Source organism: Myotis myotis, unplaced genomic scaffold (assembly GCF_014108235.1).
Source record: "Myotis myotis isolate mMyoMyo1 unplaced genomic scaffold, mMyoMyo1.p scaffold_m19_p_6, whole genome shotgun sequence".
Lineage (NCBI taxonomy): Eukaryota > Metazoa > Chordata > Mammalia > Chiroptera > Vespertilionidae > Myotis > Myotis myotis.
In genome coordinates this window covers 42782495-42806666 of record NW_023416368.1, presented here as the reverse complement: position 1 = coordinate 42806666, position 24172 = coordinate 42782495, and the positions used below count along the sequence as shown (strand labels likewise).

The 24172-nt window shown below is 40.3% G+C and overlaps 1 protein-coding gene across 15 annotated transcripts in view; it reads right to left on the bottom strand.

Moving 5' to 3' along the window:
* LARP1B (La ribonucleoprotein 1B) overlaps positions 1-24172 on the bottom strand; it is a 94309-nt gene that overhangs the window by 8574 nt on the left and 61563 nt on the right. For 9 of the 15 annotated variants that reach the window (XR_004968225.1, XR_004968226.1, XM_036313240.1 and 6 more), the window contains 5 exons: positions 21029-21152; positions 7040-7206; positions 6484-6590; positions 1405-1595; positions 414-558 (listed from right to left, as the gene is read on the bottom strand). Coding sequence is in view for 12 of the 15 variants with exons in the window: in XM_036313240.1 (XP_036169133.1) it covers positions 414-558; positions 1405-1595; positions 6484-6590; positions 7040-7206; positions 21029-21152 (734 nt within the window). In the remaining 3 variants the exon portion in view is untranslated. The remainder of the gene's footprint in view (positions 1-413; positions 559-1404; positions 1596-6483; positions 6591-7039; positions 7207-21028; positions 21153-24172) is intronic. The other 6 variants (XM_036313236.1, XM_036313238.1, XM_036313237.1 and 3 more) reach the window with 5 other exon arrangements.

Sequence of the window (24172 nt, the reverse complement as noted above, 5' to 3'; positions counted from 1 at the left end):
TGGTTCACCAGCTCTGAGTCATGTCGTGAGATGCCATAAGCAGAGGCCTGTATGGTCAAGACCTAAAGGCTCCTGCCCATAGCCATGTGAATGAGCTTGAAGAGGATCCTCCAGCCAGTCAAGTCTGTCGCCCTATCCAACACTTCAACTGCAATTTCCTAAGAGAATAGAACAAGAACAACCCAGCTAAGCTGTTCCTAGGGTCCTGACCCATAGAAACTGTGGATTAATAAATGTTTGTTGTTTTAAGCGTCTGAGTTTGGGGGTACTTTGGTGTGCAGCAATAGACACTAGAACAGCCTCCCTCCAGTTATGCAGGCTACTTTCACAGTTCAAAATTGGGCTACTTTTCAGTCCTAGTTCTTATTTTTAAAAAATCTCTCCAAGTGTAAAAATACAAAAAAATATTGGACCTGTAATTTTCTTTTGCATCTTCCCAAGCAAGTTGTTTAAATTCCTCGTACATTTTTTTATTGAAGTGGTCTCTGAGGAAAAAGGACCAGAAACGAAAGAGAGTATTCATTTCTTGGGACTGGCCAACTCCCAAGCGCTTTCTGTCTGGAAAAAGTTAAAATAATAAAACATTTTTAAAGTAAAGATACTTACTGAAAGCAAAACAACAGATGTTTTACATAACTTAAAGAAAACTGAAACATATTAATCCTCAAAACGTATTTGGGTTTCTTCTAAATAAATTTAAGCATTTGTCAAAAGTAACAAGAATATGATAAACTTTCTTTCTTTTTTTTTTTTTTAAACTTTATTTCTTAACTAGAGGCCCGGTGCACAAATTTGTACACCAGTGGGGTCCCTTGGCCTGGCCTGCAGGATCGGGCTAAAACCAGCTCTCTGACATCCCTGAGAGGTTCCAGATTGCGAGAGGGCGGAGGCCAGGCCGAGGGAGCCCACCTGTGCACAATCGGGGCTGGGGAGGGATGCAGGAGGTTGGCCAGCTGGGGAGGGACCAAGGGAGGGCTCCAGGGTGTGTCCGGCCCGTCTTGCTCAGTCCCAATTGGCCAGACCTCAGCAGTAAGCTAACCTACCAGTAGGAGCATCTGCCCCCTGGTGATCAGTGCATGTCATAGCGACTGGTCGACTGTCTGCCCCTGGTGGTCAGTGCACATCATAGTGAGCGGTTGAGTGGCTTTAGCGTATCATTAGCATATTATACTTTGATTGGTTGAATGGCCAACTGGACACTTAGCATATTAGGCTTTTATTATATAGGATGTGTCTAGGCTACAAAATACATGAATAAGAATATATATAAACATATTTACTTAAGGTAACTATAAGTAAAACAAATAAAAGAATATCTTAACCTAATATTAAATGTCACAATTTGACATTTTTAGAATTACATTTTAATTTTAAATATAGCTATGTAAAAGACAAATGTCTTACCACTTAGGCATCTTCGATGATATTTGTGGTACACTTGCTGGGTAAAGCCATTTTCCTTCAAAAGTTCATGAGAAGGATGCTGGAACTTCGGGAATGAGTGAGGAGTGCATCCATAACTTCCTATGAGTTGGGAACCTTCTGAAGGTGAAGCATTTGAACTGCTGTTTGAGGAGGGGGGGAAAGCCTTCAAACTAAAATATCAAGAACCAAGTGTTTAAACCGATTTGCACTACTGGTTCACTACTGAGAATATGAGCAATGGAAAAGACATTAGTCCCCAAAACGCTCCTAAACAAATGACATAGAATTTATGCTCAATACACAGGTAAATTCAGAAGTTGATTTAAAAAGTCATAAATTCTGAACCTAAAATAATAACTAGAAGCAGATAACTGAATAGCTAGCTTATTCCTCTTCCAGATCCATTATTTAGTTTAGATAATTTTTTGTGGTAGTAGAAAATTTTTTAATTTTCTTGAGTAATTAGGCTAATGATGTAAATTGAGTAAGTGAAAATAATGAATAAAATCTGGCATAAAGACAATAATTTCACATACCTGCAATTTTGTAAATCAATTCCACTTCTGAAATATTTCCTAAATCCATCTTTTTTTTTTTTTTTTGGACTCCATTATTCAAATTATACTTTCTGACGCTTTCAATGGAACTAACTGTTATCTTTGTTTTTCCATCTCCCTCCCTCTATCTTGCCACCAAAGTTATCTTCCTAAGACATTGTTCTATATTGTTGGTTCTCAATCTGTGGTCTGTGGATGCTTAAAGGGATCCCAGGAATTCTGCAAGGTCAAAACTAAAATCGTATTTGCTAAATTTACCATGTTAACATTCATACTGATTATACTAAAGCAATGGTGTATATAATCACTGATGCAAACTGAGACAGTAGCACCAAATTTCATTTTCTAGCGCTTGTATTATTTATTGCTATGCACTTGCAATTTCTGATGTCCTTGATGAAGCAAAAAAAAATTTTTCATGAAATCTCAACCCTTGAGTATATGTCCTATTGTGTATGACAAAATGGAGCAGAAACTTTCTTTAGCAAAATGAGAAAGTTCTGGAGATGTTTTACAACCAAATGACTATACTTATTACTACTGAACAGTACACTTAAAAATAGCTGAGACAATAAATTTTATGTTATGTTTTTTTTATCACAATTAGAAAAATATGGGATGGGAGGAAGCAAAAACACTTTTGTGACAAATCAAAGTCAATCGACTAAATATCTATTTCATTCCTAGCCCCCAATGTGATGGTATTAAGAAGTAATTAAGCCAAAACCGGTTTGGCTCAGTGGATAGAGCGACGGCCTGCGGACTGAAGGGTCCCAGGTTCGATTCCGGTCAAGGGCATGTACCTTGGTTGCGGGCACATCCCCAGTGGGAGATGTGCAGGAGGCAGCTGATCGATGTTTCTCTCTCATCGATGTTTCTAACTCTCTATCTCTCTCCCTTCCTCTCTGTAAAAAATCAATAAAATATATTTAAAAAAAAAAAAAAGAATAGTGTTCTGAACCATATCAAATTCAAAACCATATTAAAAAAAAAAAAAGAAGTAATTAAGTCATTAGGGTACAGCTCTTAGGAGTGGGATTTGCCCTTCTTGTAAGAAGAGACATGAGAGAGCTTGCTTCTTCTCTCTCTCTCTCTGCTCTCCATCATGTAAAGATACAAGATGGCCATGTGAAAACTGCAAGTGGTCCCTCACCAGACACTGGATCTGTTGGCATCTTGACCTTGGAACTGAGAGAAATGAAGATTTCTAGTTTAAGTTACCTAATCTATAGCATATTTGTTATAGCTCAAAGAGAAATGTCTTAAGTCAAAGCATGTGTGTGATAAAGTTGTAAGCTGAACTAAGTGACTTTTTCATAGAATACCATTTTTAATTAGAATAACCAATAAAATATGGTTATTCAGATTTTGTTTTGTATAAGACAAAAATGAACAAAATTAGTCTATAATATCAAGGAAAAATTTGAGCTCTCATGCAAAAATTAAAATTTTGGAAACCTTGTATTTGTCCCCATGAGTTTGACAGTTTCCACTAATACCTAAAGACTTTTTTTTTTAATATATTTTATTGATTTTTCACAGAGAGGAAGGGAGAGAGACAGAAAGTTAGAAACATCGATGACAGAGAAACATCGATCAGCTGCCTCCTGCACATCTCCCACTGGGGATGTGCCCGCAACCCAGGTACATGCCCTTGACTGGAATCGAACCTGGGACCTTTTATTCCGCAGGCCGACGCTCTATCCACTGAGCCAAACCGGTTTCGGCCCTAAAGACTTTTCTAATGAAATTAGTGGTGACTTTTTTAGGAGTCTGTGTGTACAAGTCTCTGTGAGTGGTAAAATATACATGACCCTTATTTATAATGTAGTAATTCTAGCAATCAGATTCTTCCTTTTCCCAAGGCTTTGTCAGTTTTGTTTTTGTTTGTTTTATTGTTACAGGGTGTTTCTATGCTGGAGAGAAGCCTGGGATAAAAGCTTAAAGTTTTCTGAGGATTTTTCTCAGCATGCATCGTTCCTTGAGCATGTGTGGTAGTTTTCTACGTTGCCCTCTATGAGCGGTTGTTTTTTGAATGCCCCCAAAATAGGACATTCAGACAGAGGGCAATGAAACAATGGACACCAGACTCTGTGGCTGCACCTTGTTGATTAGAGGCATTTAGCAGTCAGAACACAGAACTCCAGCAAGCCAGACCATAAAGTGGGTAGCCATCTTCCAGTCTGTTCACAGAACTGGGAGGTGGGAGATAGGTAGCTGCTACCATATCAAAGGCTGACACTGACCAACATTAACCACAATTTACCAGATAAGCTTCCCCTGGAAGCTTTAAATGTAAAAACAGATGCCCTCGCTGGTTTGGCTCAGTGGATATAACGTCAGTCTACAGACTGAAGGGTCCCCGGTTTGACTCCAGTCAAGGACACATGCCCAAGTTGCAGGCTTGATCCCCAGTAGGGGGCATGCAAGAGGCAGCCAATCAATGATTCTCTCTCATTGATGTCTCCATCCCTCTCTCCTTCATCCTTTCTCTCTCTGAAATCAATAAAAATATATATTTTTAAAAATCACTGGTATGAAAAGGTCATTGATATGGTTTCATATTCTACACTGCAACTAAATTTTTTTTAAAAACTACCACCCATTCAGCTTTGGTATAATATCAAACAAGAATATCTTCAAATTATCTGAAAAATGCCGAAACCGGTTTGGCTCAGTGGATAGAGTGTCGGCCTGCGGACTGAAAGGTCCCAGGTTCGATTCCGGTCAAGGGCATGTACCTGGGTTGCAGGCATATCCCCAGTGGGAGATGTGCAGGAGGTAGCTGATCGATGTTTCTCTCTCATCGATGTTTCTAACTCTCTATCTCTCTCCCTTCCTCTCTGTAAAAAATCAATAAAATATATTAAAAAAAAATTATCTGAAAAGGCTAAAAAATATTCCTCCCTTTCCTGAATTTTATTCCTCTACTTCAACAAAATCAACAAATTACAATTAAATTATATTAACTTATAATGGGTTTATTACTGTTATTTTAAAATGAATATTTATATTTTTTCAGTTTTACTTTTTAATTCAGTAAATTATATAACTCCCAAAACAAAAGCTCTTTGAGGTCCAATCATTTTTTCAAGTCTAAAAAGGTCCTTAGGCCAAAAAGTTTGAAAAGCATTTAACTAAATCACATCACTTTTGCTGCTCAAAACCCATTACCTACAGAGTAAGTCCAATTTTCTCAACAGGATATTCAAAAGGGCCTTACCAAACCTTGACATAATTTTTACAAGAATCATTTCCCATAAAATCCCATTATGGTATTCTCATACCTTAGGCTCCAGGTGCATATAAGTGATGTGCTACACTACGATATATTTTTATATTTCTAGTAACTTTGTTATTTCCTCCCTTCTAAATCCTCTACCTATTTCCTACCTTGGCCTGTTAAAATCTTACTCATCCATCAAGATCAATACTAATTGTCCATGCCCAGCAAGTTTCTCATGACATCCCCCAGGCAAACCTAATAAACCCTGGGAAAATTAAAGTTATACAAAGTAGTTCTATATTCAACACCATTTGTTCACACAAGGTCATATCTGTCTTGAAGTGGGAGAAGTAGTTTCATTCACCTGGTCTTTTACTGAGTACTACCTATACTAGGCACTGAGGTTCTGCCATCCCTGAATTTACTATCTGAAGAAGACACATACAAAAATTTAAATAATGCCTGTAAAACATTTAGCACAGTGTCTGGGGCACCGCTGAAAGAATGTAGTAAGCATTAGCCAGCATTAAATAATTGCACTACGATAACTATACCAGTGATGGAGAACCTATGACACCCGTGTCAGAGGTGACACGCAAACTCATTTTTTTGGTTGATTTTTCTTTGTTAAATGGCATTTAAATATATAAAATAAATATCAAAGATGTAAGTCTTTGTTTTACTATGGTTGCAAATATCAAAAAATTTCTATATGTGACACGGCACCAGAGTTAAGTTAGGGTTTTTCAAAATGCTGACACGCTGAGCTCAAAAGGTTCGCCATCACTGAACTATACCATGGCTGATACACATCACAAAGAGCCAGAAAGAAAGAACTTTCAAAAGAAGGAGCAGTGAGAGACAAGGGAAAGCAGAGATAAAGAAGCCCTGCAGTAAAATAGAAGGCAAAGTCACGGTACAGGTAGGCCCAGGAGCCTCCATCTTGTGAGGAAGTCAATTAAAGATTAGTGAAAAAACTGTAGATGACACAGATATCAGAAATAAAGAATTACTTTGATGGGCTGGACAGGACACAGCTGAGGAAAGAATTAGTAAACTTGGATATACATCAACCAAAATTTCCAGAAAAAGATTAGGAAAAAAGGTAAGATCATCCAAGAGCATTTACTTCTCCTTCTTTGGTTTCTCTTCAGTATTTTCATTGTTCTATAATTTGCTAGTATTAATTTGTAAGTTATTTCCAAGTATCTAATTAATTACTGTTTTCAACAAACTTAAAATCAAGAAGAAAACAATGTTTGACAAATAGAGTACCTGACAGAGGGTGTTCTTGGCCCGTGATCTCTGGAATCCATTACCCAACCAACATGACACTCCAGAGGGGGATTTGTACTATGTCTTGTTTTTCTCTTTCTTGGACTCTAAAGGAAAGTCAAACATTGCAATAACTTTCACTAGTATGAACTTCTCAAGTAAATTAAACCCCTCTGACTGTAAACCAACTCAAACATTTTCATACTGTGGATGACACATTATGAAATCATATGAAGTCACAAAACTCAAACTATCACATACAAGTTACAAAACTTAACAAATAAGGCCCTTGGCTAGACTTCAAACTAAGGATGAAAGGAAATACAACTTAGCATAATTCTCCATTATACCTTATGATCATCTTTTATTATACTATCCAACTGTACAGTAGTTATTCCTTAACCTAAGAAAACATCACTATAGTAAAACACCATTTTTAACAAATTCTTACAAGCTAAAATACACATTTTTAAATGTGATATAAACTACAAAGTCTCATTTTGTAATGTTAAAGGATACAGAATGTAGGCTTTATATTCCTGGTTGTTTTGAGTACCTTTATATCAAGGGCTTTTGGTTCTTTAACCACAGGATAAAATCTTGGTGTTTTGTTTGGATCTTGTAACCTGGGTGTTCGGGGTGTTTTGGGTATCCTTGCAGGATAAATTCTAGAAGATTCTGGAACTGCTGTTGGCAGTGAACAGACTGATGTTGAAGATATTTCTGAAACAACAAACAGTTTCTGAGCTAATTCATCAGTCAAATCAGCAAAATAAAAAGCTACTAATAATATTTGGATGCTAGAAAAATTATTTTACTTTGAGAAAAAGGGTAATTCTGAAATTCTCTACTCTCAAAGGATTTCTTCATTGGAAACAGTCCAAATATATAAGAATAAAAATTTAAAAAATCACTTGTTTACAAATTACCTAGCTTTTCTAAATTTTAATTTTGCTGTATCTTTTTTTTTTTTTTAATTAAAGAAAAACAGCCTGGAGCCCACTGTCTAACCTTCCCTAATCACATTTTACTTTTCCTCCTCAGAGGTAACCAGAGTCTTAAGTTTAAGATTTTTATCAATTATTATACATGTAATAATATTATTTTCCATAATAAACTTTATATAAGTGACATCATACTATATGTATCATTTTGAAAGCTTTTCCAGTCAATATTTTGTTTGTGACTTGAATAGTCATATTTGCATAGCTCTGGTTTATTCATATGACTGCAAAATATTATGCTGTTATACAAACATATCAAAATGTATTCATTCTCCTGAACATCCACATTTATGTTATTTCTAGTTGTTTTGTTTGTTTTTTGGAATAATCAACACTTCTGCACTGACAGTAAAAGAACATGTCTTCTAGTACAGGTATTTCTAGTGTTCATATCTGAAATGGAAATGCTAAGTCAAATGGCACATGCATCTACTGACTTACTTAAATACTGACTGCAAGCTGCTTTGTATAGTGCCTTCATCAATTTATAACCCCACCAATTTCACACCCTGGTCAAGACTGGGTTTTGTTCAGATTTTTAAGTATTTTTCCATCTTATGAGATTTAAATGGTATTTGTATTTCCTTGGTTACTAGTGAAGTTGAGCATATTTTCATATGCTTAGTTATCACTCCGAGTTCCCCTTTTGTGAACTTTCCATTCACATCCTTTGACTATTTTTCTATTCATTTGTTTCACTAATTAGTTTGTGAAAATTCTATAGCAAAATACTAAGTAAGCAAGCACATGAATTAAGTAGTAATGTCAAAAGTGTAAGCTCCAGCCCGCTGGTGTGGTTCAGTGGCTGAATGTCGACCCATGAACAGGAGGTCACAGTTCGATTCCTCGTCAGAGAACATACTTGGGTTGCGGGCTCAATCCCCAATGTAGGGCATGCAGGAGGAAACCAATCAATGATTCTCTCTCATCATTAATCTCTCTCTCTCTCAAATCGATAAAATACATCTATCATCTATCTATCTATCTATCTATCTATCTATCTAAAGTTTTTTTAAGTGTCAGCTCCAGCCTTCGCCAGAGATGCTCAATTGATTAGAGCAGTGATGGTGAACCTTTTGAGCTCCGTGTGTCAGCATTTTGAAAAACCATAACTTAACTCTGGTGCCATGTCACATATAGAAATTTTTTGATATTTGCCACCATAGTAAAACAAAGACTTATATTTTTGATATTTATTTTATATACTTAAATGCCATTTAACAAAGAAAAATCAACCAAAAAATGAGTTCGCGTGTCACCTCGGACACGCGTGTCATAGGTTCGCCATCACTGGATTAGAGCAACGACCCTTACACCAAAAGGTGGTGGGTTTGATTGCTGGTCAGGGCACATACCAGGTTGCAAGTTTGATCCCTGGTCTGAGCATGTGGAGGAGGCAACTGATTGATGTTTCTCTTTCACATCCCTGTTTCTCTTTCCCCCTTGCACTCTCTAAAAATCAATTTTTAAAAATGTAAGCTCCATTTCTATATGATTTTTCTTCAGACTTCTTTAGATTCACACAAAAATCTTTTGTTCATTCAAATATTGAGTGCCCACTATTCTAGACACAAGTTTGTAAACTCAAAAGTGAACTTACCCACTCTATTAGCTTATCTCCCTGTCTTGCCATCTCCCCTCCCAATCCACTTTCTATACTGTTACCAGACTTTCCTGCTTTTGTCATCTCTGCATTTTATCCATTTATTGTTTGATTTATTAAATTAAAATTTATTTTCTTACAGATCATCCTATTAGATGCTAAGGCTAAGTCTCAGTGCTTCCCTAAAAGTAAGAGCCACAATCTTTTATTAGTGCACTAGTGCCTATAATAGCATTTAGAAAAGGTATATCCCCACCAAATGACTGATCAATTTAACAGAACTGTATTAATGCTGTTTTTCCTTATTCCAAAAATATAATCTCAAGGATAACATTATGATCTTATACTGAAATATATGTAAAAATCAGTGCCTTTGTAGAAGATCTAGGAGCAATAACAACCCAGAAACAGAAAGTTTCCCAGAAACCAGACTATAGTCTTTAAATTCCATTTCCTACTGACTTGGTCTGCTAGAAGAAATAAAGTCTGGAGCAAAGCATAACATGAGCCTGGAAAATCTGGAGCCAGACAGCAATGAGGTTAATAAAGAAAATACTGCCCAGCTAGTATGGCTCAGTGGTTGAGCAGTGATCATGAACCAGGAGGTCATGGTTCGAGATTCCCAGTCAGGGTACATGCCTGGGTGGCGGGCTTGATCCCCAACAGGAGGCATGTAGGAGGCAGCCGATCAATGATTCTCTCTCATAATTGATGTTTCTCTCTCTCTCCCTCTCCCTTGCTCTCTCTGAAATAAATAAAAACATATTTTTTTTTTTTAAAAAAAGAAAAGACTAGCTTAGGTCATGAGGACACAACAGAAAACTTAAGGGTACCCCACTAGTAAAATGAAGTGATCTGACCACTAAAAATAATGACTGAAATGAATTAAACATATCAAATAAATAAGCTCTATAAGTTCATAATGGCACTTTACAACTTAATCATATTTGTAGGTTGCTGGGACCCAACTCATTCAGAAAATTGATACATTGAATAAAAAAGAAACAAGTATTTACCCTTCCTTTCCTGTAAAAATTGAGTATCAGGGTAACCAAAAAATTGATAAGAGTATTCTTTCAAGAACTGAAGGTAAGGGGTAAGAGATCAACCAAAGGACTTGTATGCATGCATATAAGCATAATCAATGGACACAAGACGCTGGGGGGTAGGGGAGACTGGGGGAAGGTCAAGGGGGGGAAAAGGAGACAAATGTACTACTTGTTGTAATATTTTAAGCAATAAAAAAAACAGTAACAACAAAAAATAAATAAATAAAATAAAAAATAAAAAAAGAACTGAAGGTAAGAAATACAGAAGGAATTTTTTTTAAAAAGAGACTACTGTAAATCTCCATTTAACATCATCAATAGGTTCTGTGACTTTAATTGAAACAACATATAACAAAATCGACTTTACCACAGGCTCATTTATATAGACAAAGAGTTAAGTTCCTATGGCATCTTATCAACATTTTAACAAATGATGTTCAATGAAATGACATTATTCAAGGACCTACTGTATATTGCAACTTTAATGAAATATAAAATCTAGGGAATATTCATCAATGACTGTATAAAACCAGTTGGTAAAACACAGAAGGGAAATTCAACACTGAAGACATAAGCCATGAAAGAAATAATTGATAAGGTGGACTTCATTAAAATTAAAAATGTATGCTCTGCAAATGAGACTGTTAAGAGAATGAGAAAACAAGCCACAGACTGAGAGAAAGTATTTGCAAAGACATAGCTGATAAAGGACTGCTATTCAAGATAAAACAAGAACTCTTAAAACTCAACAAGAAAACAAAAAATGCTGGCGAGGATGTGAAGAAAAAGGAAGACTAGTTTCACTGTTGGTAGGAATGCAGGCTGGTGCAGCCACTATGGAAAACAGTATGGAATTTCCTCAAAAATTTAAAAATGGAACTTCCTTTCCTTGACCCAGTGATCCCACTTCTGGGAATACATCCTAAAACCCCCAAAATTCCAATAAAAAAGAATATATGCAGCCCTATGTTCCCAGCGTTATTTACAATAGCTAAGATTTGGAAACAGCCCAAGTGCCCCCATCAGTAGATGGATGGATAAAAGAAAACTGTGGGACATTTATACAATAGAATACTATGCAGCTGTAAAAAAGGGGGAACTCTTACCCTTTGGGACAGCATGGGCAGACCTGGAAAATATTATGCTAAGTGAAATAAGCCAACCTGAGAAAGACAAAATAACATGATCTCACTTATTTGTGGAATCTAATGAGCAGAATTAATTGACCAACAAAATAAGACCCAAAGCATGGAGGCATAGAACAGACTGACATACCTCGATGTGGGGTTGGGGGGACAAGAATAGATAAACCAGAGAACTTATATACTTATAGGCATGGCCCATGGACACCAGCAATAGGCTGGTGAAGACATGGCAGGGGGTGGCGAGGAGGGGACTGGGAGGATGGAGGTAAAGGGAGGGAAAAGGGAAGATATCTGTAATACTATCACAATAAAAAGTTTATTTAAAAAACATGAGTCAAAGATCTAAACAGGTATCTTAAAGATGTACAGATTGCAAATTAGCAAATAAAAAGATGCTCCACATCATATGTCATCAGAGAAATATGAATTAACATGAGATACCACAACACACCTATTAGAATGGCCAAAATTAAGAACACTGACATCACCAAATGCTGCAGAGGATGTGTAGCAATAAGAACTCTCTCTCATTCATTGGTGGTGGGAATGCAAAACAGTACATCCAGCATGGAAGATAGTTTGGTGGTTTCTAAACCTAAACATACTATCCTATATAATAAAAGCCTAATATGCAAATCAACTGAACAGCGGAATGACTGGTTGCTATGACGCCCACTGACCACCAGGGGGGAGACACTCAAAGCAGGAGCTGCCCCCAGCACACAGGCCCCAGGCCAGCTAAGGTGGGTGCCAGCAGGGGCCCCCTGGTCGCCCCGCAGATTGGTCCTGATCGCTGGCCAGGCCTAGGGACTCTACCCTTGCACAAATTTTGTGCATTGGGCCTCTAGTTATTATATAATCTAGTAATTGCCCACCTTAGTACTTACCCAAAGGAGCTTAAAACTTATGTTCACACAAAAACCAGCACATGGATGGTTATAGCAGCTCTATTCATAATTGCCCAAAGTTGGAAGCAACCAAGACATCCTTCAGTAAGTAATGAGTAAATAAATTGTGGTACATCCAAACAATGGAATGTTATGCAGTGCTAAAAACAAACGAGCTATCAAGCCATGACAAGGCATGGAGGAACTTTACTGCATATTACTAAGTGTAAGAATCCAATCTGTAAAGAATCTGTAAAGGCTACATACTGTATGGTTCCAACTATCCAATATTCTGGAAATGGGAAACTATGAACAGTAAAAAGATCTGTGATTGCCAGTGGGGTGGGGGGGAGGGATGAATAGACAAAATAGAGAGGATTTCTAGGGCAGTTAAACTATTTTCTATAATTGTATGGTAGATACATTTCATTATATAATACCCTAGGGACATACAACACCAAGAATGAAACTTATGTAAACTACTAGAGGCCCGTTGCACAAAGAGATTTGTGCAATAGGCCTTCCTTCCCCTGGCTGCCGGCACCAGTTTTTCTCCGGAACCCAGGACCTAGGCCTTCGCTCCAGCCACAGCAGAGAAGGCCAGCCTCAAGGCTTCTCCGCTCTGGCCGCAGCGGAGAAGCCAAACATCTTCAGTCTTCAGTCATCTTCAGTCTTCGCTGGGGCCAGAGCCTTCAGTCTTTGCTCTGTGCCTGCATATGCAAATTAAACGCCATCTTTGTTGGATTAATTTGCATACTCATCCTGATTGGCTGGTGGGCGTAGCAGAGTGACACCAATTTGCATGTTTCTCTTTTATTAGTGTAGATTTTGAGTCATTTCTACAGCAATGAAAATACTAAGTGTAATCTACACTAATAAAAGAGAAACATGGTAATTGGCATACGACCACTACCCTTTTCATTGGCTAATCAGCGAGATATGCAAATTAACTGTCAGCCAAGATGGCAGCCGGCAGCCAGGCAGCTTGAAACTAACATGAGGCTTGCTTGCCTCAGTGACGGAGGAAACCAATGTTCCCCGCCTGCGGCTGCAGGCCTCTGAGCGGGCAGTTTAAGAAACTCTGTAACAAATACCACCGGACTTCAGCCAGCAGATTCACAACACTGTAAGCAAAGGCCAGAAAGCTACTTTCATCCACGGAGGCCTAAGAGCTAGAGCCAAGCCTCAAGCTAAAGCTGGCCCAGAATAAAAAAGAAAAAAAGAAAAAAAGGAGCAGTTGGGAGCTTCAGTCACCCACAGCCTGAAAACAGCCCTCAGCCCCTCACCCAGACTGGCCAGGCACCCCAGTGGGGACCCCCACCCTGATCAAGGACACCCTTCAGGGCAAACCAGCCGGCACCCAACCGTGCACCAGGCCTCTACCCTATATAGTAAAAGGGTAATATGCCTCCCAGCACCGGGATCAGCAGAGCCATGAGGCCTCCCGGCACCGGGATAAGCATGACAGGGGGCAGCGCCCAAACCCCCTGATCGCCCTGCGGCTCTGTGTGTGACAGGGGGCGGGGCCACAACCTCCCTATCCGCCCTGCTCTGTTCGTGACAGGGGAAGGTGCCCCAACCCCCTGATCAGCCCTGCTCTGTGCCTGATAGGGGGGAGCTCCCCAACCCCCCCCCCCACCCCCCACGGGCCCTGCTCTGTGTGTGACGGGGTAGAGCCATAACCTCCCCATTGGCCCTGCCCTGCGTGTGAGAGTGGCGGCGCCTCAACCACATGATCGGCCCTGCTCTGTGGGTGATAGAGGGCAGCGCCCCAACCCCCCCCCCCCACGGGCCCTGCTCTGTGTGTGACGGGGTAGAGCCATAACCTCCCCATCGGCCCTGCCCTGAGTGTGAGAGTGGCGGCGCCCCAACCCCCTGATCAGCCCTGCTCTGCGGGTGATAGAGGGCGGTGCCCCAACCCCCTGATGGGCCCTGCTCTGTGTGTGACAGGGGCAGCGCCCCAACCCCGACTGGCCCTGCTCTGTACGTGACCGAGGGTGGCGCCGCAACCTCCCCATCGACCCTGCCTTGAGTGTGACAGGGGGCGGTGCCCCAACCCCCCAATCGGCCCTACCCTGATCGTGACTGAGGGTGGCATCACAACCTCCCAATCTGTGCATGACAGGGGGCAGCGCCCCAACTCCCCAATCAGCCCTGCTCTGAGCCCGACCAGGGGCTGCACCGAGGGATTGGGCCTGCCCTCTGCCACCCGGGAGCAGGCCTAAGCCAGCAGGTCGTTATCTCCCAAGGGATCCCAGACTGCGAGAGGGCACAGGCTGGGCTGAGGGACCCCCCCTCCCCCCCGAGTGCACAAATTTTTGTTCCCCGGGCCTCTAGTCCTATATAATAAAAGGATAATATGCAAATTGTTCCCTCAACCTGGAGTTCGACTGGTAGTTTGACCAGGAGGCGGGCCAGGGCCAGCCTGCCAACCGCCCGCGGCCCCTCCCCTCAGCCAGCCTCGCCCCCAATTGGCCCTACCACCCTTATCGGGGATAGGGCCGGCCAACAACCTTCCGCGTCCCCTCCCCCTGGCCAGCCCAGCCCAAATGGCCCCGATGGGGTGGACCCACCAGACCCTACCCATGTACAAATTCGTGCACCAGGCCTCTAGTAATATAATAATGGATACACTTTATCGTAAATTTGTCCAAACCTATAGAATGTACAACATCACAGGTAAACTCTAATGTAAATGATGGACTTCAGTTGATTATGATGTGTCAATGTAGGTTCATCAATTATAACCAGTATACTACTCTGATGTAGAATGCTGCTATGTGGAAGCAACATCCTTCACCAGGTGGGTGATGGCTATGCCAACTTGGGGGCTTGGAGTACATAGGAAATTTTTGTGCCTTTCTTTTAATTTTGCTGTGTGCCTAAAACTGACAAAAAAAAAAAAAAAAAAAAAAAACAAGTTGAAGGGAAACTATATGATGAATCAGGCTGGTAACATGTAAACCTAATGATCAAATCAATCAAAACACCAGTAAAAGTGAGCCTGAAAGACACTGTATGATGTAACAGAAGTAAACAACTGTGCCTAAGAAACAGTCTAGCCACCAGAAATAAAAACCCTGAATATACTAAATCCTCTATATCTAAATACCAGTTCCTAAGAAACAGAGGAAATAAATAAACATATTAAATGATATGAAGATACAATCAAGTAAATCATAAGAAATCCTATGACAGCCCTAGCTGGCTTGGCTCAGTGGATAGAGCGTCGGCCTGTGGACTGGGGGGTCCTGGGTTCGATTCCAGCCAAGGGCACATGCCTGGGTTGCGGGCTCGATCCCCAGTGGGGGGTGTACAGGAGGCAGCCAATCGGTGATTCTCTCTCATCATTGATGTTTCTATCTCTCCTTCTCCCTTCCTCTCTGAAATCAATAAAGAAGTATATTTAAAAAAAAAAAATCCTATGACAAATTAACCAGTTTCTTTGACAAATCATTGGCATAGAAAAACAAAAGACGAATTATTATAGATTAAGAGTAACTTAATGGTCCTATTAATCAAATGCAATAAGTACACCTTGTTTGGTCCTGATTCAAACAACTGATTTGAAAAAGATATATTTCAGTTCAGTCTGTGTGGCTCAGTAGTTGAGCATCTACCTATGAACCAGCAGGTCATAATTTAATTCCAATCAGGGCACATGCCCAGGTTGCAGGTTCAATCCCCAATAGGGGGCATGTAGGAGGCAGCCAATCAATGATTCTCATCATTGATGTTTCTCTCTCTCTCTCTCTCTCTCTCTCTCTCTCTCTCTCTCTCTCTCTCTCTCCCTCCCTCCCTCCCTCCCTCCCTCTCTCCCTCCCTCCCTCTCCGTTCCTCTCTGAAATCAATTTTTAATCATCTATAAGGCTCAAGTGACATAAATATCATCTAGATATTAGAACTTTTTAATCAAAATCATGGGCCATCTCTTGCACATAAATGTTCAAATAGCATTTTTCATAACAGCCAAAACTTTCTTGAAAACATCCAAATATTCATCAACTGGATAAACAAAATGTATCTGTCCATACTACAGAATACTACTTAGCAATAAAAAAGGAGCAAAGTACTGATAGATGTTACATGAATTAACCTCAAAAATATAACTAAATGATTCCAGCCGAAACCGGTTTGGCTCAGTGGATAGAGCATCGGCCTGCAGACTGAAAGGTCCCAGGTTCAATTCCGGTCAAGGGCACGTACCTGGGTTGCGGGCACATCCCCAGTAGGAGATGTGCAGGAGGCAGCTGATCGATGTTCCTCTCTCATTGATGTTTCTAACTCTCTATCTCTCTCCCTTCCTCTCTGTAAAAAATCAATAAAATATATTTAAAAAAATATATATATATAACTGAATGATTCCAGTTAAATAAAATTTTTAGGAAGTACAAAACATACAGACAGAAAACGGATCACTGGTTACTACAGACTGAAGCTGCGTGTTGAAATTAATTGCAAATTATCACAGGGAACTTTTTAGCATGATGGACTTGTACTAAAACTGAATGGTGGTGCTGGTGTACAACTATACAAATTTACTGAAAAGCATCAAACTATATACTTAATGTGGGTTAATTTTATGGTATATAAATGATGCCTTAAAAAAGCTGTAGAAAAACAAAAGATTAGACCATCTGCTCTTCAAGGAACCTCAATTGTGATTGTTTACCACACAGTTTCTGCTAAAAGTTTATCAGAGAAGACTGATATTTCAGAGGACTAGGCTAAAGCACTGATTTTCAAAGTGTATTCCCAACCAGTGGTATCAGGATAGCCTGGGAACTTGCTAGAAATGCATAAACAAGAAACACTGGATACAGAGCCCTTTAATTTGTTTTACCAGTGACTCTGATACTTGATAAAGTTTAGGAACTAGTGCACTAAAGGGTGTGCTAGCTAATATACTAATTTTCCAAAATTTATTGTTACAAAATCAAATCAGTTCACAGCTATATACCTGGACCATGTGAAGCCTGCCCATAGTACTCATTGTCTTAATGGACAGAAATTGCCTTTATAAAAACAGAACATTATTTTATGCTGTTTATGTTCACCGAAGGCTGATAATTAAAATGCTACATGCCCTGCCGGGTGGCTCCATTGGTTAAGCGTCATCCCATGTACCAAGAGATCTCTGGTTCAATTCCTGGTCAGGCCACATGCTGGGGTTGCAGGCTACATCCCTGGTACGGGGTGTGCAAGAAGCAGCCAATTGGTTTTCACTCTCACATCGATTTTTCTCTCTCTCTCCCCCTCTCTCTTCCTCTCTCTAAAGAAGAAGAAGAAAAAAAAAGATGCCACATGACAACTGCCACTTTATTTATTTACTTTTTTAATAAATAAAATGCCACTGAAGCAGAACTCAGCAAAATTTTTGCTTTTCCAGTCATAAAGTCTAGGAGAGAGGAAGAGTGCAGAGATAAAAAGTTTTTTGAAGATATAATAGCCCAAACACATCACACTCTAAATCCTTAAAACTTAAAATTCTTGAAAGCAACTGGAAAAAAATAACTAATGTATCAGTAAGATGGATAACAGAAAGGAAAATTTCCAAGCACTCAAAAATTAATGCATTTGTAAATAATCCATGAATCAAAAAGGAAGTTTCAAGAGAAATGAGAATACTTTGAAGAAAAGAAAAATTAAAATATAACATCAAATTTGTAAAATGCAGTTAAAAGAGTGCTTAAAGAAAAATATGTATGATTAAATACCTAAGTAGAAAAGTCTCAAGGCAATAATATAAATTTCCTTCTTCATATCAAAATTGGTGTAATACACCTAAACAATGCTTAAAACGTATAGTATTAATTGCTTATAATAGGAAAGAAGTTCTCAAATCAATTATCTTAGCTTCTGCTTTAAGAAACTAGAAAAGGAGTAGCAAAATAAACCCAAACCAAGCAGAAATATTAAAGATTAGAACTGAAAACAGTACAACTAGAAAAAATATAGATCAACAAAAACAAAAGATTTTAAATATTTATATCAAATGTAAAAATTTAAGTCTCAATATGATCAAGCCTTTGTAGCAAAATAATACTTATTGAAAATTCAGGACCAGAAAACAGGTTAAATGAACCCATTAGGATGCAATCCGTAAAATCCAGAATGTGAAAAATATTCTACAGTATAAACAATCCCATTTCTTCAACAATAAATTGCAAGGAAAAACAATAATATGAACCTATAGACTAAAAGAGCCATATCAACCTATTACATTGTTTGGAACTTACATGGATATGATTTTTAAAAAACATGATGAATGAGGAAATTTGAAAACTAAGTATTCTATATTAAGAAATCACTGTTAATTTTAGCCCTAGTCAGTTTGGCTTAGTGGATAGAGCATCAGCCTGCAGTCCCAGGTTCGATTCCAGTCAAGGGCATATGCCCAGGTAATGGGCTCCATCCCCAGTAGGGGGTGTGCAGAAGACAGCCAATCAGTGATTCTCTCTCATCACTGATGTTTCTATTTCTCCCTCCCTCTTCCTTCCTCTCTGAAATCAATAAAAATCCGCCGAAACCGGTTTGGCTCAGTGAATAGAGCGTCGGCCTGCGGACTGAAAGGTCCCGGGTTCGATTCCGGTCAAGGGCAAGTACCTGGGTTGTGAGCACATCCCCAGTGGGAGATGTGCAGGAGGCAGCTGATCGATGTTTCTCTCTCATCGATGTTTCTAACTCTCTATCTCTCTCCCTTCCTCTCTGTAAAAAAATCAATAAAATATATTTAAAAAAAAAAAAAATCCTACATATTAAAGAGCTAATATGAAGATGGTCGTCACACCCTCATGACACTGTCACAGCTCTGACACTCAACACTGGGGAGAGAGGAACGGGGACCAGCCAGGCACAAATAAGCTCGTGAGAGAGGAATGGGGACCAGCCAGGCACAAATAAGCTTGAGAGAGAAGAATGGGGATCAGCCAGACTGTAGGCTGGGAGAGGGACAAGCTGCCCGCCCCGCAGTCCTGGGCACCAGCGGCTGCGCCTGCACCCATGACCCAGGAGAGGGAGAAGTGGCATGTCCCGCGGTCCCGGGCACCAGTGGCTGTGCCTGCAGTCCAGGAGAGGGACAGCCCACCCGCCGGCAGCCCCGGGTGCCAGCGGCCCAACTCGGGAGAGGGACAAGCCGCATGCCCTGTGGTCCCAGGTACCAGCGGCCAGGGCTGTGGCCTGGGAGAGGGACAAGCCACCCGCCCCGTGGTCCCCGGCGCCAGCGGCTGAACCTGCGGCCCGGGAGAGGGACAAGCTGCACGCCCCGCAGTCCCGGGCACCAGCAGCTGCACCTGCGGCCCGGGAGAGCACAAGCCGCCCGCCCACAGTCCCCTGCAGCTGCAGCTGGCCCAGGCGAAGCTGGCCTTGGTCCTGGGTGCCTGCGGCTGGCCAGAGGGAGGGAAGCCCAAGTCCCGGGTGACTGCAACTGGCCGGAGGAAGGAATCCTGGGTCCTGGCTGCAGGGCAAGGCAGAGACAGTTAGGGGCGATCAGGCCAGCAGGGCAGCAGTTAGGGGTGATCAGGCCAGTAGAGGAGCAGTTAGGAACTATCAGGCAGGCAGAGGTGGTTAGGGGCAATCAGGCAGGCAGGCAGACGAGCAGTTAGGAGCCAGCAGTCCTGGATTGCGAGAGGCAGTCGGACATCCCCCGAGGGGTCCCGGATTGGAGAAGGAGCAGGCTGGGCTGAGGGGACCATCCCCACCCCCGTGCATGAATTTTGTGCAGCAGGCCTCTATTATATTATAAAAAAAAATTACTGTTAATTTTAGATATGGTAATAGTGTTGCTTATGTTAAGAGATATTCCTTATATCTATTTTTTAAAATATATTTTATTGATTATTTTACAGAGAGGAAGGGAGAGGGATAGAGAGTTAGAAACACTGATGAGAGAGAAACATTGATTCAGCTGCCTCCTGCACACCTCCTACTGGGGATGTGCCCACAACCAAGGTACATGCCCTTGACCAGAATCGAACCTGGGACCCTTCAGTCTGCAGGCCGACCATCCACTGAGCCAAACTGGTTAGGGCTATTCCTTATATTTTTAAAGACACATACAGAAATGTTTAGAAATGAAAAAATATGAATAATATAATTGGGATTTTGCTTTAAAAAAATCAAGTGTCAGGTGGAGTTGAGATGAAACAAAATTGGCAATGGTCTAATAAAGTAACTAGTAGTTAGGTAATAAGTACACAGAGGCTTCATTAGATAATTTGCTCTACTTTTGTATAGGTCTTAAGTTTTCCAAATTAAAAGTTTTTCTTTAACCTGACTTCAAGAAAAGACTATAACAAAATCACTTACACTTGCCTTGAAAAAGTCAGATTAATTTTATGATTATTCCAAATGTATTTAGATTTCCATACAAAGCTAAGATCTTAAGACAAAAGAATGAACTAGTGGGGTATTTTTTAAAATCAGCAAGTCAGTGAAAATTTATCTAAGTTTTGAGAAGAAAAACATTCCCACAATCTCAAAATCAAAAGAGACACATAGAGGACCAACTGATTCTGCCTACTTTAAAAAAATAAGCAACCAGGTTTGAGACAGTCTGGTGTTATAACAGGTGACTCCTAGGTCACCTATGTAATTACCTGCCTATTCACTACGAGTAAAATGGCATTCAAATTCTGCCCGTTTACTACAAGGCTATCTTACCAATCTTAAAATCTGTATTTTTAGGTCTTTAAAATATTTTGAAGTTCACCAAAAGATAAATAAAAAGTTGACTTTTAAAATTCTAGCCTTTTACCAAGTATCTAAATGTTTTTATAAATAAAGGAGCAAACTTTAAAAACAATTTAGAACTGCTTTAATAGAATTCAGACACTTACACAAAAGCAGATTTACATACCTTGCCTGGACTTCGAAGGTGCTACAGGAACTTCTTGGTTTGGCTCAAAAGGAAGTTCAGGTATTAGGTTTTCAAACTGCTCTTTACTAATGAGATTTAGCTTCTTAAAGTTCTCAACTTCTTGCTGAAGTAGAATGGAGGAATCTAATTACTAAACTGGCTAATAGCATAACTAACAGACAATAATTGATACCAACCTCAAAAAATGAGTTTTTATATTGCAACAGAATAAAAAAAAATGTTCTAATAAAGAATCTAGCATTCTACTTAATAATTAATATTCAGAGTCTAAAGAGGTATAGAGAACCCTGAAATATTATACTTTGTAATTAAAACAGAGCATTCATTCTAATTAAATTTGCTGAGCATTTACACACAAGATTACTAGGGTATTATAGAGGTTACTAAATAAAAAACAAAGTATCCATCCATCCGACAGGTAGCTATGATGCACACTGACTACCAGGGGACAGACGCTCAGCGCAGGAGCTGCCATGATACACACTGGGCATTTAAAAATAAACAGCACCACGGACCTGGCGCCGACAAACCACACCTGGCTTCCCCCAAGTGGGACACAGGCCCCACCACCACTCCGGAGCGACACCCCACCAAATCGCAGCCAATGCTGCCGAGACCCCATGGCGCAAAATGCGGCCCACAGCTCAACCCAGCCTGGAAAACAGATGCTATGGGCGCCGCCAGGTAATGATGTCAGGTAGCAACACCCGGCTTTCTCTCCCTAGTGACTAGCCTCCTTGGAGTTTTTCAGCCCAGGAACCCAACTTGCTTTATAGCCAGGTGCAAACATTTTACAACTTAACCAAATGTTTGTGAAGCGTTTTCACGTGCCTCATCTCATTTGATCCTCACAGAAGTCCTGGAGTAGGTAGATAGGAGACTCAGTAGAATCCTATTTTCTTTTCATTAGCCGGAAAATGGAGATTTAGAAAGTTTAGAAACTTGACCCAACTGAAAAGAAATGTTGGAACTTGAAAATGACTTCAGGTTTTCTCACTGCGCAGAATATAGTCAAACACTGCTACAGTTAAATATTTTACCCTTTGTTCTCCCTGCATGATCTACAATAATAAACTGCTTCATGTTGATATTTACTGCTGTGTTGCTGACAATTACCTGAAAGAGAAGTTGGGGCGCTTCACTGGGCTGGGAAAAGTTTAGCTAAACCAGAAAGCAGGCCTAATTAAGCAAGTTTATTCTATATATATAAAAGGCTAAGTTGACTCGTGCATTCGCAATACATATAAAGCACTCACTATTCTATTATAGAGAAAGGGTGAATAGCGATATTAATATATTTCTTCTAATAAATTTCCTTTCAATGTGCACAAATCTGTGCACCGGGACACTAGTGTAACATACATTCCCTACCCTTAAGAAATTTACAAGTTAGCTAGAAAGAAGGAAATGTACCCATAAAAACTAATAATAGGCAGTACATGAAAAGTGATAAGGGATAGGACAAAAGCAGCTCTCTTTTTTATTATTAATTAATTTGTTGTTGTTAATCCTCACTTGAGGATATTTTTCCATTGATTTTTAGAGAGTGTAGAAGGAAAGGGGAGAAAGAGAGGGAAACTCCCATATAAAAGAGACACATCAATTGGTTGCCTAACGCCAGAGCCTGCAACCCAGGTAAATGCCCTTAAGCGGAATCAAACTCGGAACTCTTAAGTCCACAGGCCAACGTTCTACGCGCTGAGCCAAATGGGCTAGGGCCGTGGTCAGCAAACTGTGGCTCGCGAGCCACATGCAGCTCTTTGGCCCCTTGAGTGTGGCTCTTCCTAAGCCTTAGGAGTACCCTAATTAAGTTAATAACAATGCCTACCTATATAGTTTAAGTTTAAAAAATTTGGCTCTCAAAAGAAATTTCAATCGTTGTACTGTTGATATTTGGCTTTGTTGACTAATGAGTTTGCCAACCAAGCTCTTGAAGAATGAGAATTTAGAGAAAGAGAAAAGCATTCTAAATTAGGTAATGTGAGAAAAGATGAGAAGCTTAAAATACGCAATCATTTATTAGAAAGTAATACAGTGAATGAGAAAATGTTTTTAGAAACCAGTGGCAAAAAGGCCTGACAAATCAGAGAAAGCTGTTAGATCTTTACTACCACATCGACAAGTTTTCACTTTATTCTCTACCAATGGAAAACTTGTGAAGAAGGATAAATCTAGATGGACCTGAAGTTTCAGTTCCGAACCCTTTTATAAAGTTAGCAGCAAAATGGGTCAGTAGATCTGAGTTTACCTCAAAGAAGAATCCCTGCCTTTGGGGCTCCTAAAACTTCCCCTTTCTAACTATGATGTTTCCTGCCCTGACCTACACATATGTAGAGCTGCAATTTTCAACCCATGTGCCCGGCATTTTAAAACATTCCTCAGAGCAAGATGACATAAGCTATAATCTCTATAGTATAACTAGAGGCCTGGTGCATGAAAATTCATGCACTGGAAGGGGGTGTCCCTCAGCCCAGCCTGCCCCCTCTCACAGTCCGGGAGCCCTCAGAGGTGGGAGGTGACCCGGAGATCAGGGGAAGGCTACGCCCCCATCACACCTCTGTTGCTGCCACTTCCAGCAGCCGCCATCCGAGGCTTTGCCTGAGCCTCAGTCAGTAGGGGGTGCAGGAGGACCTGAGGCCCCCGGCAGAGCTAAGGGGACTCCAGCGGCAGGCGCGCGGAGCAGCCAGCCCACCCCGATGTGGGCGCCGCCATCTTGTGATTGTCAATTTGCATATTACCTCTTTATTATATAGGATGGCTACAATATCCAGTTTAGTTGTGAAAAGAAACAGGAAAATATATCTCATTGTCAAGAAAAAAGGCAGTCAATAGAAACTATTTTTCAGATGTTTCAAACATTGGATTTTAAGACAAGGACTCAAAAACATTTTTAATATGTTTTTTAAATTGACTTTTTAGAGAGATAGGGCGGGAGAGATAGGGCGGGAGGAGAAACATCGATGTGAGAAACAGCAAATGGCTGCCTCCTACATGCCCCCTATTGAGCCCACAACCTGGGCATGTGTGCTGACCGGGAATCAAACTCGTAATCTTTCAGTGCATAGGACAACACTCAACCAACTGACCCATACAGGCTGGGGCTAAAATCTAAATATATAAAAG